At 40.2% G+C, this 16414-nt stretch overlaps 1 protein-coding gene across 7 annotated transcripts in view; it reads right to left on the bottom strand.

Moving 5' to 3' along the window:
• sh3pxd2aa (SH3 and PX domains 2Aa) overlaps window positions 1-16414 on the bottom strand; it is a 165942-nt gene that overhangs the window by 40974 nt on the left and 108554 nt on the right. For 4 of the 7 annotated variants that reach the window (XM_036563356.1, XM_036563351.1, XM_036563357.1 and 1 more), the window contains exons 7-8: window positions 10591-10638; window positions 5392-5520 (exon numbers count right to left, since the gene is read on the bottom strand). In XM_036563356.1, coding sequence (XP_036419249.1) covers window positions 5392-5520; window positions 10591-10638 — 177 coding nt within the window. The remainder of the gene's footprint in view (window positions 1-5391; window positions 5521-10590; window positions 10639-16414) is intronic. The other 3 variants (XM_036563353.1, XM_036563355.1, XM_036563358.1) reach the window with 1 other exon arrangement.

Raw genomic sequence — 16414 nt, 5'->3', positions numbered from 1 at the left:
GGTGATATCAAAGAGAAAGAGGCAAGGAGTGGGGCCATGTTGACTAAACATTATGCACCACAGGGTTCCCCTTAACCAAAGCCCAGTAGTCCAGCATTGGAGAAGGCCAAGACTGACTCTTGCAAAAATCCAGGGAATAGAAGCATGCTGTGTTTACTGAAAGTAAATCTATTGAAAGTGCATGCAAGGAGACATTTGACTGAGAGTTAAATTATACCCTCGTCCCACCAATGAAGTTAGCAGTTGTGGAAAATCACGGTCCGTCTGGCGAGAATGAACTTCCATCGTAAGTATAAAAGCCTACACATACCGACACTTTGGTATGCCAATCAACCGTTCCGGTTAGTCGATCAATCAAAAAGTCAGCGGTGCTCCAAGGTGCGACTTTCCCCTTCACCGCACTTGCTCACTGAAATATCCAGTTTGGCATGGGAACCTTGGCTCCAGGTCCTTTGGCTAAGATTTAGTCTGGTTCTTTCAGTCCGCAGTCAACCGGATCTCCAGTTGGACTGAGTCCAAGTCAAATGCAGCCTATTCAGGATTACTCAGGAGGACGTGTGGGTTAGTAGGGGTAACCGTCCGGGATGAATGGACCCAGGAGAGAAAAGGGAAAAGGAAGGGAGGGAAAGGGCGTGGACCTCAGGATATTAGTTGCAGAGGTTTGCATTCATAGTACTATACTGTTCAAACAAGGTAGTGGTCCAGTTGCTTCAAAGGCGGTTAACATGGCCAAAAATAGAATACGTGAAATGTGTAGTTTCCCACTAGAGAACTGAACAGACTCGCACTTCATTGCACTTCTCGCATAATTCTCTGAAATCTCTGTATATTATTTTATGCTAGTTTGGTGGAAAATAATAGGTGGAACATACAGTAATATCTACTCCCAAAAAACTCCCAGAGCCCACTGTACAATGTACAAAGCCCTTTTGCACCAGTTTCAGGCACAAACTGAACGCATTCTGCTCACCTGTTACATACAAGACTGCTTCCTAAACAAGTTTATAGCATGCATAAGTTCACGGTAAGGTCTCAAAAGATGTGTGCAGTTAGATGGAGGTACAAGCCTCGAATATGTGCTTCAACTAGGGATGTGCACATAGGGATGTGCACATTCCAGGTGCCAGTGTCTGAACACTGAAATCACTATTTACGTATATGTTGCGTTTCATTACAGGAAGACTGTAAAAATATACAGACCAAAACTACGGTGAATTACACTGATTTTATGTTTTAAGATAAAATATGAGATAAAATGTGCTTAAAATGTGGACGTTTTGCTCGTGTTTGTGAGTATATATACTTTGCCAGTGTTGTAATTTGCTACTCTGAAACATTGCCAAAGACAGGTTGTTAAGGATGCTGAATAGCCTAGGCGAAAGTTAGGTCCATAAAAAGTTACAATGTGAACTCTTACAGATACTCGAATAACAAAATTATTCAGAATCAGAGTCCAGTTTTAACGCTCGGGACCAAATATACATGTCTGAGAAGACGTGGCTCAAAACATCCTGTGATGTGACTGCAATATGTGCAATATGTTCCATATCATCATTTCACAAGCTCTTTTTTTCTCAGCTCTAGGGACCAGAATAACACCCCTGTAGGATTTTTGGTGTGAAATAACTAGTCGCCATCACTGATCTTTCATTTTCTCTTTTATCTGGATCATGTTGACGGACCATTACTTCACTGCTCCTTTTAAACGCTGTGCTTTTTGATCTCGCAGTGGGTAAGGCTACATGCAGTTGCATGATAAGCCGCTACCTTAGTAAATCATATGTTAAATTCTGATGCATTGCGAGTGCATTTTGCGGTTGCATCAAGGCACAATTTGTGCTGTGCCTGTGTTTGTAACTATCTGGCTCTCAATGCTCTTAAAGGATCAATAAAGTTATTTTTACTTTGTTTTGAGTCAGAAATTATTTAAGTAGTTCCAATGCTGCAATAGTTCTACAATCAGTTCAAAATAAAACTAAATAACTAAATAATATTGCACCTTGAAACACCTGAATTGTGCCAATCATTTCCAGTCTTGTGTATAAACTGCAAACACTTACTTGGATGTTTACTGTAGCTAACATCAGTTCTGGAAGACTTCAGTGAAAACATAAGTGAGATTCTTAATCCTGGTGTTGGTTTGAAGTGCGTGGCACAGTAACCCTGCGGCTGCTGCAGGACTCATTAGATGCTATTATGAAACTGAGGAAGAGGGGGACTTTCCATCCTTTCCCCTTTAACGACACAGAGGAGCGCCAGAAACGCCTAGCCTTCGCCAACCACTTCCTACAATAGCAAAATAGCAATTTCAGATGCCTGATAGTAGCAGGCTTGTGAATTAAGGTTTGTAATAGCAAATATACCTACCTATGGATGCAGAAAAAAACACCACTCGCTAATAATTTACAAAGATGGAGCAGCATCTGTCATGAATTTAAGACAATATGGTCCAGGGTTTGAAGAGTTTGCACCGTTGGATGTTGCAGAGGCTAGATTTTCCTTTCGAGGAAAAGCTAAAGATGCTTTGAGGAATTCAGAAAGTCACAGGAGGACGGGACCTGAGCGCTCCTGCCTGGCACTTAAAATCTCTGGCTTGCGGATTTCTCTCTCAATAAAGCCTGCTTTGGTTTTTTACTAGATAATGTTGTAGCTTATAACTCCAGATGGACATGCATAAGCTTTGCCAGGCTCGTTCGTCCTCCAACAAGTCAACAGCTTGCCGAGGCCCAGTTCTGTTAGCTTGAGCTTTCCATTAAAACAGCTGGAGTCTAACTGGAGCAGATGAGGCCAAGGGGCAACAACTGAGGGACAAGAACATCCTGAGAACCAGAGAAAAAAGCCAGGACACTAGGAATGAGAAGTTCCTAAAGATTTATCTTCATAATATCCTGTGATGACCCCATTTTCAGTTTACATGTCGGTGTAAATCTAAAAAAACCTGTCCAGCATCTTCTCCTTGTTGCGGAACAAACTCTATCGAAACTGTGGCTATGCTAACTGCAAAAACATACACTTGGCTTAGAGTATAGATCATTTACAGTACGTAAATTAGCTATTGAAAGGTTCAATTACAACACCACATTTCGGAGATCAATGTGTCAGAGGGAATCGGCAGAGTGAAAGCCGAGAGGCGGCAATAAATGCATAAAGAAGGACGGGGGTCTGGGATTTTAAACAAGCACACATAATTGTTTGGCTTGGCACTGCTGGCTAATGATGTCATCACTGTTCCAGTTTTGACTACAGTTCACATCCAGTAGAAAGGATACTATGGTTCCCCTGAACATAATAAAGTCAATAGATGGCCCTAAAGTACAGTGATATATGTCTTTTTTCATTCATGTATTTTCTTTGTGTGTTTGCTGTCTAAATCTTGGTGGACGTTAGCTTCAAAACCAAGCCACGTCAGAAACTACCCAATAACAGATTTCTTTTAAATGCTTATTTGGAATGGGCACATGCACATTATTACAACCAAATGCTGTTCTGTTTTTCTCCTCTTTTCTCCTTTTTGGCATATATAGTGTGCACAAATGAAATTCGTGTTTGAATATTCTTTAGATCAAACGCTTAATGGTGTTTGTGGGCCATTTGCTGAAAAGTCCCTGGCAACTGGTGCAGCTGCAAAATGAGCCTAAATCTGTTCAACACAGATCACTAAAGCTAAAAGCTAGAAAGCGCTTTAGCAGAACTCCAACTTGAAAAGCATCTAACAAACAAGAGCTTTGTGAAACTTGAGCTTCAGAATTCAGTCTTGTAAATAAAGCTCTTGAAGATGACATTTATAAATTCCCAGATTAAATCAGACCTATAACATGGACCACAGCTGGATAAAATGTGGTTGAAAAAGATAGTTTTCTTCCCATTCCTTGGTTCCCCCACATAAAACAATATGCTTTCTGTACTCGATGTGAATGAGAATCACAGAAAAATGCGTTCAAATGGGTCTGATGGCAAAAACACACCCTACAGTAAGAGACTAGCTCTTGGAAAATGCTAGCGTAGCTAACTAAGATTGTCCAAAGGACTGATAAAATATCAGTGCTGAGTGTTTGGCTAAAGGCTAAAGTGTTTGGCAAGCTTGACAATGGGGGCAAGGTTCAGAGCTTTGGATGAAAATGAACACTGATGCCAAGCACACATCCTGTAAACTTGGACATATTGTGAGTAGTTAGCTAAATTGGCTAAACAAAAATCCATCTCAAGTACTGGTTTGAAAAAATAAACAACAACATGACAGTCACATGAAAAAGGGGGGAAAAATGGCTGCTTCAGTTTCTTTGGCTTTCTCTGCGGCATATCTGAAGAAAGCTGATTAGGCAGAATGAATCTTTCTCGCTCTGTTGTCAGTCTCAAAGTTTTGCCTTGCTGGAGAAGTGCAACCTTCCTTCCAGCCCATCTCTGGAGTCCAGAGAGAGAGGGAGGGCTGGTAGTTATCGTGCCTGTCTAGGATACATTCCTAATGGGAAAGACAACAGTCTGGCCTTCTGCCCGGAGCTCTGGGGGGGAGGACATGGAGGCAGGCCAACTGACCAACCGACCGACCAACCAAGCGGCCAAAACAACACCTCCAGGTGGAGCCAAGAGCGAGACTGCAGATTCAGATTGAGGGGGAAGAGGGGGATCCATAGCAGGGGAGGAGGGGGAGAGGGAGCGAGGGATTCTTGAGGACAAAGAGTCATAGAAGAAAAGAAATGAAAGACAATATTGTGATAGTATCAGTTTGAGGTATGGATTCTGCAACAAGAATCAGGTATAGTGAGTTCAATTGTACATAACTCTTAAAATAAAGGTGCCAAAAAGAGGCCACTGGAGGGATGCCAGGAGATGTGCAAGATGTAAAGTTGAAAGAACCTCCACATTAAAGGTTTTTTCCTAGAACTGTACATCCAAGCCAAGAAACAGTTAGGAACATTTAATGCATGAACTTTAAGCATGGTCACATAAGTGTGCCCTAATCTTAGTCTGCAAACAACCAGCCTGACTACCAGTGTTCTGTATGTATACATATTGGTTAACCCTTTAAACTGCAGGGCTATTATTCAGTTGTAAGCCCTAAAGCTTATCCAGTAACTGCCATGAAATTAATAAATAGTTATGAGAGTGAGGAATTGGAGGGTGGTCCTACACAAGGGTCCCCTGCAGGTTATGGGGGTTAACACATATAGCATAAACAAATTATACCAATAAAAGGTTTTATTTACTTGATTTGAATGTGTCCATCATGAACAAAACATCTGACATCAGCATAAGTCTTTCACTTATTTTCAGCATTCAAAGTGTTGTTACACTTATGCAGCTGAATCCATTAAGTCTGCTTTACAGTGCATTTTCAGAGCATCTGACCTGTATGTTTACAAGTGTATGTGTTAGCATGTCCGGCCAACTCACCGCTCTCGCTCTTCTCGATCACGTCCACCGTCTCGCCGGCTCTCAGGCTGATCTCGGAGTTCTCCTGCCGCTCGTAGCTGGCCACGGCCACGTACTGCTCCAGCACCATGGGCTCCCCGCTGTCCAGGCCTGCAGGCGAGGGGAAGAAACATGCGGTCAGCCAGCGGCCCGCCGTCCCGCCGCCCCTACCGCCGCTGCCCCTGCCCCTCCAGCCCCTGTACGCTGCCATCCACACCTAACACAACTGAAGCCCCTGCATGCTCCACAGCTTCTGGCCATATAGATCCAACAGCTTTCCCCCGAGCCTAGGCTGGAGGCTCAACGAACTTTGAAGATTAAAAAACGGGATGGAGCTCCTTCAAGGAGGAGACTGCTGAGGAGGCTTGCTTTGGTTTTGAAGCTCCATAGTATGGTGAGTTTGAGCGAGGGAGGAATGAAACGGGGGGAGAAAAAGAGAGACGGGGGAGAGAGAAAGAGAGAGAGAGTTGCTAACAGTTGGGGATGTAACTCCGGAGTGGTGGGCTGGAGGAGTTTCTCTGCTGGAAAATAAACAGACCAGAGAGAGAGAGAGAGCAAGAGAGAGAGAGAGAGAGAGGCTGGCCTCTCTCTCACCCTCTCTTGCTCTCTCTCCTCCCATTCAAAGGGTTAGGCAGCCGTTAGGGGGGGTTGCATGAAAAACGCCAATCAGAGCAGTCTACTCTCCAGGCCTTAAATAGAAACATATGAGCAGACTCAGGGAGAGCGAGAGAGCAAGAGAGTAAGAGAAAGAGAGAGAGACTGTTTATGTGAAACACGAGAAGAAAGCATTTCGACTGGGGCTAGGCTCTTTTCCTCTTCTCCCTCTATACTTTCTTTGTTTGTTTCTCTCCTTCCTATCTTTGCTCCTCTCTCGATTACCTGCTGCTACTAATGGTTGTATAAGTGCAAGAGACAATCTAAAGCATGGAGACAGATCTTTTGTACAAATACAGGACCGTTCACAAGTAAACAGAAAACTTTGGTAACTGTACTTGTAACTAAAATCCAAACTAGCTTAAAAATCAAAAAAGCCAATCTAAAATGCACGTCACTCATATCGCCTTATAGCATTTATAGTGTATGTGTGTTTCCAGATATATGGTGATGCATTGGGCAAAGTCCTCTCCCTTCCTCTCTCTCTCTTTCTGTTTGTCTAGGCGAGGGGTTAGCATGTGGAATGCTAACCTGGACATGCATTCTGCACGATCCGATGGAAACTGATCCCAGATCAGCCATAAATAAGTGGCTAAAGAGAAGGACAGGCTGGATGGAAAGCATGCAGGACATGTGCTAGACACCACACAGAGATTCCATGATGTGAAGACCATGTCTAGCAAGAAAATAGCTTGCTAAGTCTCAGCAAAACAAATGGCAGGAGCACGTTGCTAATAAGGACACACACTGCTAAAAACATTAGAAAAATCCAAAAAAGGAAAAAAACATTGCATCAGTAGACCTTAATTTAAGGATTGAGCCTTAGCATAATGTTTTGCTGATGCAGCTACTTACAGAAGGATTCATTTATAATTTACTGAGTATATAGTTAGCATTGGGTTTTAGCATTAGTGATTTAGAAACCTCTTCTATAAAGAGGTATTGTTGAGGCATTGCTTGAGCTGCTAGAAACCACATCAAGATTCCACACTGTGATGACCATGCTAATAGCCTAGCGTGCTTAGAGGTGGGTAATCCAGGTCCAAAAAGTAAAAAACCCTCCCCAGGATTTTGTTCCAGTTGCTTGACTTCTCTAATTTGCTCAAACCAGCAGCAAAGGTGTTCAGACAGTTGGAACAAAATCCTGGGGAAGGTTTTTACTATTTGGACCTGGATTACCCACCTCTAAGCTGCTAACTGTCGGCAATAAGAACACATTTCTAAAAATCAGAATTCAAAAAGAAAGAAACACGTTCTATTAGTAATCCTTAATTTAGGGACCCAGCATTATGTTTTGTTGATGCTGCTTGTTAAGAATTATCAGTAACTGAGTATATGGTTAGCAATGAGTTTTAGCATGAGTGATTTATAAAGCTCTTCCACAGCAAGTATGATGTTGAAGCTTTGCCTGAGCTGCTAGACATCACACCAATATTCTTCCCTGCTGTGAGGACCGTGCTAATGGCCTAGCAAAACTTGCTAACTCACAACAAAACAAATATTTTGAGGGTGCTAATGAGAGCGCATGCTAAAAATATTACAAAATGTAAGAAGCTAAAAGTATTCCATCTGTAAACCTTTGTTTTTTGATGCTGGTAGCTGTAAAGGACACTGTTGAGGATTAAGTTATGATTTACTGAGTATATGGTTAGCATTAGGTTTAGCATAAGCGATTTTTAAACCTCTTCTTCAGTAAGTACCATGTTGAGGCTTTGCTCGAGCTGCCAAAAGGACCCCTAATGCATTTTCATCAGAAGCTTGAAATAAGCCTGCTGGCACACTGTGGTCGTCCAGCTTTACAACCGCTTTAGTAGGGATTAATGGGGAATCCTTCCACACAAGATATTTATCACTGTAGGGGGGGCACAGAGAGGCGTGCTCAGTGTGTCTTGTCTTAATCAACTGTCAGGAATGGCATGACCTAATTAGAAAGGCTTCATGCTAAGCAATGTTGCATTTATTCAACCACAATGTTGCTCAACTTAACAAATGAGGCTCCACTAAAAGACTCAAACTTGTCTGAGTGGCTGAAGAAAAAAATAGGCGAACATTCAGTGCTGTTTGGACAGCGTGTTACGTTTCTGTGCCCTTGGTCCAAACATTTTGCTTCCTTTCTTGGAGATATAGGAGCCAAAGGAAGGCTGTGGCAAAGAACAAAGTATACACAGAATGAGTGTGTCCTGGCAAGAGCTTCTACCACTTCCACTGAAGACTCTCTGCTACTGTTCCTATGGACACACAAGCACTAATACATTACTTCCTTGCCATTCCATTTCTCTTAATGTCCGTTTATTGTCAGTTTATCCTCTCACGCACTACAACAATGCGAAGTAACATGGAGTGCTTTCTTCCTCAACTCTGTACCAATTATACTGGCTGTGTGTGAGGAAACAAGGGGAAAATGCTCCCCATATGGCGCCGGCCTTGGCCAATGTTTATCTCGGAAGGATGAGCGCATTATTCGTTGAAATGTTTATTTGCAGGCTGTCGTTCTTTAAACTTGATGAGGTTCAGGAAGGAGGTCAGAAATGAGGAGGCCATGTTTTACAACGTCACTTTATAAGCTGATCTCTGAACAGCTGTTTGATAACATCTTTAGACATGTTAATGCATTTTAGTGGGTTTATACAGTGTTTATTCTCTAACTGCCACTGTCTATTTTATACAGTCCTGTTGTAAGTGGCCAGTCCTGCTTTGTAGCAGAGAAAAGCCCATCAGTTTGAGCTTCATGTGTTTTAGGTTGAAAAAACACCTCTTTACTACTACGCAGCCACAAAAGACAGCTGACCAATTCATATCTAGATGCTTTCTCTCTAGTCAGTCATCCAACATGAAGGAAAAGCTCGCATTGGCTGTTTTTGACCCGGAACTATACAACACAAAGGTTACCACGATCTGACTGGCAAACAGAGTTTTGTATTTATTATTATATGGATCGTTTTACCAAATTGGCTGAAAGTCAAACTTTTAACTGACTTGGACTTTAGATTAAAATCCTTTTACTGTGAGTGACCCTATCCCTCAATTATATTTATTTTATTAAAACAAATGAATAAACATTTCATCGTCACAAGTAAAACCATCATAAACTACCAAAATTTTACCAAATGGTCAGGGTGACTGTTTCGGTAGTGACAATTTTAGCTAATTTTGAGCAGAACTCAAAAATGTTAGCCAGGGCATGTCTAGCAAGCAAACTTTGAAAAGTTCTACACATATAAATTCAGAATTTTTTTTATTAAAACACAAAAAAAAATTACTTAATTGTAGAAAATGTGTGTTTCTGTAGTGACAATTCTTAACGTTATACTGACTTTGGGGCATATTTACTTCAAAACAATGGGATCTAACTGCTTACCATGTGGTCAAGAGGGCACAGGGATGTAGGTCCACTACCTGATCTAAAATGAAACGGCTCCACCTATGGACTAAAACTCTGTATTTCGGTAGTGACTGAATGCTGAATAGCATTTTTGAGTGAAGTTTTTAATTTAAAAATTAAACTTATGATAAATCTAAATCTTTCAACTATAGTTCATAAGAGATTATTTAAAAAACAACAAAAAAATTGAGAAAAAAGACTAAAATTTAGAGTTAAGGTTTGGGACAGCAACCTCCCTATAGAAAGTATCCCATAAATGATGATAAAAGATAACCCATCTTCTACAGAGAACAAACTTAAATATGGCATTTTCTGCTAATTATAATGCACAATTTCTATATATGTGCTAGGTTCAACATATTGGAAAAAATAAAACATAAAATATAAAATGTGCCATAATTTTTGGCGCAGGCCACATTTTATGTTTCCCCTCCCCCACAATATGTTAAATTCAGGAAATAAACAGTAATTGTGCATTAAAATGTGCAGCGTGTGTGCTCACTTAGAAAATCAACTAAACAAATCATTTGGCCAGGGGCGCCCAAACTTTGCTAATGTACAGCTGTGCAACTAGCCTTCTCTTTCGCCGTGGATAAATTGTTTATGTGATTTTCTGCACTTTGCAGCACTTTAACTACTTAAAACATACTTCACGTGAATGCAGCCTTTCGGAGCTATTCTCTCAGCGATTCATATTATTTCCAGCTACCATGCTGATTCTCGGAAGGGCATATGGAATAAGAGTTCTCAACAGCAGCTGGGCAGAAATTGTAAAATAAACATGTTACTAATTCTCTACAGCACAGGTTCCCACCAGTGGTCCTGGAGTACCCCAGCCTGGCATATTTTAGTGTTTCCTGCTCTAACACACCCATTTCAGCTGAGAAAGGGCTTGTTAATTAGCTGGTAAGTTGGATCAGGTGTGCTTGGAGCACGGAAAACACTAAAATGTGTAGGATCAGCGTACTCAGAGACCAGGACTGGCAAACACTGGTCTACAGAATGGGGTACCACTTTAAGATCAACACTCAGATCTCTGTCAATAAGCAAGGAAAGGAAAATGAAAGATGAAGAATTAGAGGTAAAGTGTAAAGGCATGCTGTCAAAGCTGGCATTCAGTGCAGATACACAGCAGGCATAGCTACCTGAGGCCTCAGACTTGGTGGGACTGTCCTGTAGGCCATACATCCACACTTCAGGTGGTAGAGCAGAAAAGAAAGGAAAGACAGAGAAAGAGAGGAAAGATCACAGTCATTTAAAGCAGTGAAGAACAAAGCAACACATTGTCAGGCCATATTACGTCTTATAAGCATGCAATCAATATGAATATGTCTTTAAGGGGAACTGAACCCCTGAACATGTGTGCTAACAAAGCTCTCTCAATATTCTTATTGTAAATGCAGTTGTACAAAATGATGGATTAGTAGCTCGTTTAGGGAAAAAATGCTTTTTATGCCAGCTGTTGTAATAAAACCTTGTAGCTCTGTTGAAAGGGTGACTTTGTAGCAGTAGGAAGAAATGTTCTTCACTTTTAATGCAAATTAATAAAACAAGATTTTATTCCAAATAATTTGGTACCATTTCTATTATATCAGTCATCATGAAACTCGTCGTAAAAGCCAGCTGCCATTTTCAAATAAATAAAATTACATAAATAAATAAACAAAATGATATAAAATTTTAAAAAGGCGTCACAAGGTTTTGATATGACAGTGTTGATAGAAGATGTGATCACCACTCTTTTAAAAAATGAGGCATTCTCGATGTTAACTTCATTTTCAAAACTATAAAGGTTTCCCAATCATTTTAGAATCATCTACAGCTCTGGACTGGGTTTCCCAAACACAACTCATCTTAGCACAAAGATAATTCTTAAATGATAGCCACTCTCTCTACCAGTTAAAATGACTTTAACACTACAATGCTTCTGGGAAACTGGGCCCAGTTCATTTGAAATCCATGAAATTGCACTTGACTAGCATTCTGGTTTTATTTTACACATTCATCTAAAGCCAAATAGGTTTTATATTGTTTAAAACCTTTGAACAGCGAAACCAAACTTCAGAACAGTAACAAACTACTTCAGAAGGTTCTTGATGCACCTCAAATTTTTGTTCTGCTCCAGTTCCTGAGACATCCAAATCAGGTAATCATCATTTTCCAGCCTTTGACTACCTCATGACGCACAGCAGAAGGTGGGCTAGCTTGGGGGTCCACAGATTGGGAATGACTCAGAATATCTGTACTATCCTTTGAAGAGCTTCCCTTCGGGAAATGGTGCAACCTCTCAAGCAGGCCTGATGCTAAATAGCCTGGCCAATGCTCCTGTACAGCTGCTCTGTACAACATCATCTGGTAACAATAGCCAGCCGCGGTCCTGCTGATAAGATTTCATCTGGTCGGGCCGCAAAAATCAACATGACAGTGAAAAGGGCAGGGTGTGTATTGGGGAGGGGGAAAATCCAGTTTGACCCCTCCTCTTACACACACACACACACACACACACTCATACACCGCATCAAACTCAGTCAGGAAATTAAATGTCATGCAGAGAGAATACAAGGAGACACTGGGGGGCAACCAAAACGAGGACACAGGGAGGAGTGTGTCATTCCACTCTCTATTACTTCAGAAAGACCATCAAAACATGCGTATCCCTTTCGCCTGCATGACGACAACACCACCATGAATAACATAATAACGTTCACAGACACATAGAGGGAAGCTGCAAATCATTAGTAGAATCAGTCCATAGCATTCATATGTTTTTTACCTCCAAATTCCCTCAGAGGGACCCCTCCCTCTGTCCCCACCTCTCTACTTCATTTCTCCTCTCTTCCACCTAATCTCTCCATTCCTCACACTGCTACACCCAGCCTAGCCCACACGACTGCAACTGTGTTGAAGGGGAATCCCATCAATATCTCAAAATTATATAATTATATGGTTGAGATATAAACAAAAGTCATTCAGAGTGGTCTGACCTGAAATCTGTTCTTTGCAGAGAGACTTAGCGACTCTTTACAGTGGTGGGGATAGGAATCAGGAGTTGCAATGTCTACAATGCAAATATAGCTATTACACTAACCAAAACCACCAGTAAATTTACACATGGCTCCTGAGGTTTTACATGTTACAGTGATGATGGCAAAATAGTAGTGAAACAAAATTTATTAGTACTATGTTTGCTTACAGTGGCCTGCATAAACCTCTCAGACCTGAATATATTTAAAAAAAGTGTTAGGCCAAAACCTTTTAATCAGCTTGGCTCGCAATACAGGAATTTCCAATTTAGCCAGACAAAATTAGATCTTAGAAAATCAGTCATCTTGTCAGATGCTCAGAGTCTCTAGTACTTTGAGACCAACTGCAAGTGATTCAACTGCAGGTCTCAAGCCAACTTGCAGATAAATCAGACACAATTCTCAAACTTTTTGATTTTATCAGTTCAAGTTGGCTGGTCTACACTTGAGATCAGCTCCTGAAAGTCATTATGAAATATGCCTGTTTTTTCTTTGTTTCTTGGGATTAACAATTATTAACTCATTATTCAGTCATTTTTGAGTCTTATTATCCTGCATGAATTGTTTAGTAACTACTTTGAAACTAATATCTAAGTTATGTAGTTACGAGAGTGAGCAACAGAAGTTGGATCCACATACTTAAAGGTAAAGTGGTTAAAATAAATCATGTACAGTGTCCAGCCCTACAGACAGAACACACTGAGATTAGTTTTGCCATTTTAATATTTGATTTTGAGGTTTATATATTACGTGCTAGTCTTATCTCATCAAATAAAAGTCGTTTTCATGCGCACTTTAACCCAGCAGTTATGGCTGGTGATAACAGAAGCATGCCCTTGTTCAATATTAATTATTTAAGGAACTGAATCAAGCAGAGAAAATCTATCAAAAGTGCAGATTCTAAGCTTTCAATCAATATCACACTTGTGTTTGTAAGCAGAAGACACTTCATTATTGGCTTTGATGAAAAGTTATTGTTGTGCTCGAAGTCTCTTTTACTGAAAAAAAACGTGTCTTGACATCAAATCAAACAGATAAAAATTCTAATAGACTCAAACCTGCTGATACAGAATATAAATAGAATGCCAATGTTATGTAACAAACTATGTAATTTAATATGTAATTATGCAATTACAGTTGAACAGTATTGTAAAATGACAGCAACACTTCTTAACTTCTAAGTCTTTCGGTTACTACATGGTGGGCACACAGGGGTGCATATGGTTATGCTTGGCTTTAGTCCTTAGGGAATGAGACTGGAATGAATTCTGAGAAATAACACGAAATGGTACCAAATGCCCAAAACACGGGAACACCACCCTGTCCCAAGTGTTTAGCACTCAACAGCTGACTGATATTAACTCTCCACCTCCCATTACTCCTCCCAACATGAACACACACACATACACACGCACAGTTATTTCAGATTTGTGAGGTGATGAAAGAGGCAAGCGAATGCTGGTGTTTTTGTTTCTCTTTGACTCCTCCAGTGACCACATGACCTCTCCCTTATGGTAACAGCTTTCTCGGAATGTAAAAGAAGTTTATCGTCCTGACCAGCTGTCTTTAATAGTTTTGCAGTTTTCTGCAAATTCAGTTTGAAGAGAGCCCATCTTATCTATTCCTCTATGCTACGCTGGCACTCGGGCTGCACGATACACATATTGCGACCGTCTTGAGTCATCAAAATACCCACAGATACTCATCTATGACTGTTTAGGATGCTCACAGTACACAATAAAAACTTGTGAGTGGTTAGACAATGACACTGCCTGGTCAATGTCACGATAACAGTCAACAAATTATGCAGTCCAACTTGTTACTAAGAGAACTTCATTTAACAAACTTTTGAATTGTAGAATAGTAGTGAATAGAAAAACATAACGAGTCATAGCACTTGATTTCTGGCAGCTGGAAAAAAATATACGAAGATGATAAAAATGCTGCAAATATGTAAATTAAACCTCATGGATGACTTTATAGTGAGAATGATACAGCGTATCAAAAATTTAGGAGCTGCTAATTTGGTTAATTACTGTGATACCTCATTGTGTTGCATGCAACTTTGATTGCTTCATGTAACTGTCAAGTTTCATGGAAATTATGTTGCAGGCAACTCATAACATGCAACTAGTTAAAATTGAAATGAAAAGAAATGAAAATGTAAGTTTCACTAAGTAAAGCCTAAGTAAGAGTTAAAAAAATCTTTCCATCCTCACCCATGACAAACAAAGCAAGCAGGCAGGCAGTGGTCAAAACCCAACATATGGCTTCAGCCTGTTGTTGGCATGTGTATTCACAGCATTTCATCATTCTGATACAACTATCCAAAACATTACAGTCCCAGCGAGAGATTTCATGTTGATCTGCGTAAGAGAGGTGTTGAAGGCTGGTGCTGATAAAAGGTCACTATTGCAACTGTAAATCAACCAGTGGACAACCAGAACTAGCTCTGAGGGAGAAAAAGAGCTTAGTGTTCATGCAAGCGTGCTGATCTGTAAGATATAAATATTGCTAATACAATATTAACTGCACTGAAAAAGTGCTGCATTGAATTGACTTGATTGTGCATTGTTTCCAAACAAAATCTCTTACATTAACAACACAATGTTATCTTCCAGTAAGTCTTGGCAGTAATTGTGATAATAAATTTATTTCGGTGGAAATGATGTCCACTTTTAAATCCAGTAAAGTCGATGCATCATTGTTCTCAATGGACACGCACACTGAAGATCCAGTGGAATGGGAATGGATGAGTGTGTGAGTGAAGCAGGCTGTTCTACATCTGTTCTCCAGTCCAGAGAGATTTTTTTCTCAACTTGAGTCACGTGATGAACACATTGACTGCTACTCCCTACTTAAACATTTCCCCTTGAGGAGGGTGTGGAACACAAACACACACACATACACACACACAGACACATGTTTACTGCATGTTGCATTATTGAATTCTCTTCCACTGACCATTAACCTGCATTATCAAGCCATGCTAACAATGTGTTTTATATGAAGCAACCTATTAATGCTAGAAACAACATCTGAAGACTAAAAAAAAGGAAAGATAACATCCTAAATACACTTCCTCTGCTCTGAATGACCACCCACTATTACAAAAATCTTGCCTTTTCTTTTACAAGTATTTCACTGAATATCCCACCAGTCAGTGGACAAAGAGAAAAAGCCACATTACCTAATTTAAGCACTGCTCATTATCTCTGCTGATAGCAAAGGCACTGATCTTTTATATTCATTCTTTCTCACTCGTAGTTCGACGAAACAAGTCGAGAAATTCTGTCGAAAGACAGTAGTTGTTTAAAACTTTCAACCGATGCCACATTTGTACTTGTGAGCAAAAGAAAACAAATTTTGTTTTGATTTAAATGTGGTCAAATTTATTGTTGTCTTATTTTGTGGAAAGAAAATCCACCTTTTTAGGAAACCTTTTGCCAGGTTTTTGTAAGTGTTTGGCATTAAAACAAACAGAAAACAAGTCACAAATGCAGACTCAAACTTGTCAACATAGAATGCAACTTAAAAGTTAATGTAATTTATTGCATAACTGACTATGTGCAGCAACATATTTACATTTACACAGTTCATTTACCCCAAACCTTCAAGGGTTAAAGGGACACTTTGGCCAAGATGAAAAACATGACACAAAATTGTGAATTCTGACAAACTGGTGAGGCTTAAGGGGGCAATGCTGCATTACAGAATACTACAAAACATAATAAGTAACATAATAAGTGCTAGTTCCAGGGCAGGATGCCCCTTTACAGGAGAGAAACTGTCAAGCATGCTAACACAGCAAGAAAAAAATGAATGAAAGCTAGAACTATTCACTTTCACTTACTGTTAGCAACACTAGCAATTATTCTGACTGAACTATTGCCTTAACCAAACCAGCTACTGACTCTTAAATCTCAATGTTTTGATACAGTAACGC

Source organism: Colossoma macropomum, unplaced genomic scaffold, assembly GCF_904425465.1.
Source record: "Colossoma macropomum unplaced genomic scaffold, Colossoma_macropomum, whole genome shotgun sequence".
NCBI classification, from domain to species: Eukaryota; Metazoa; Chordata; class Actinopteri; order Characiformes; family Serrasalmidae; genus Colossoma; species Colossoma macropomum.
Note: the sequence above shows the minus strand (reverse complement) of the source record. Positions and strands in the feature narration are given on the sequence as shown.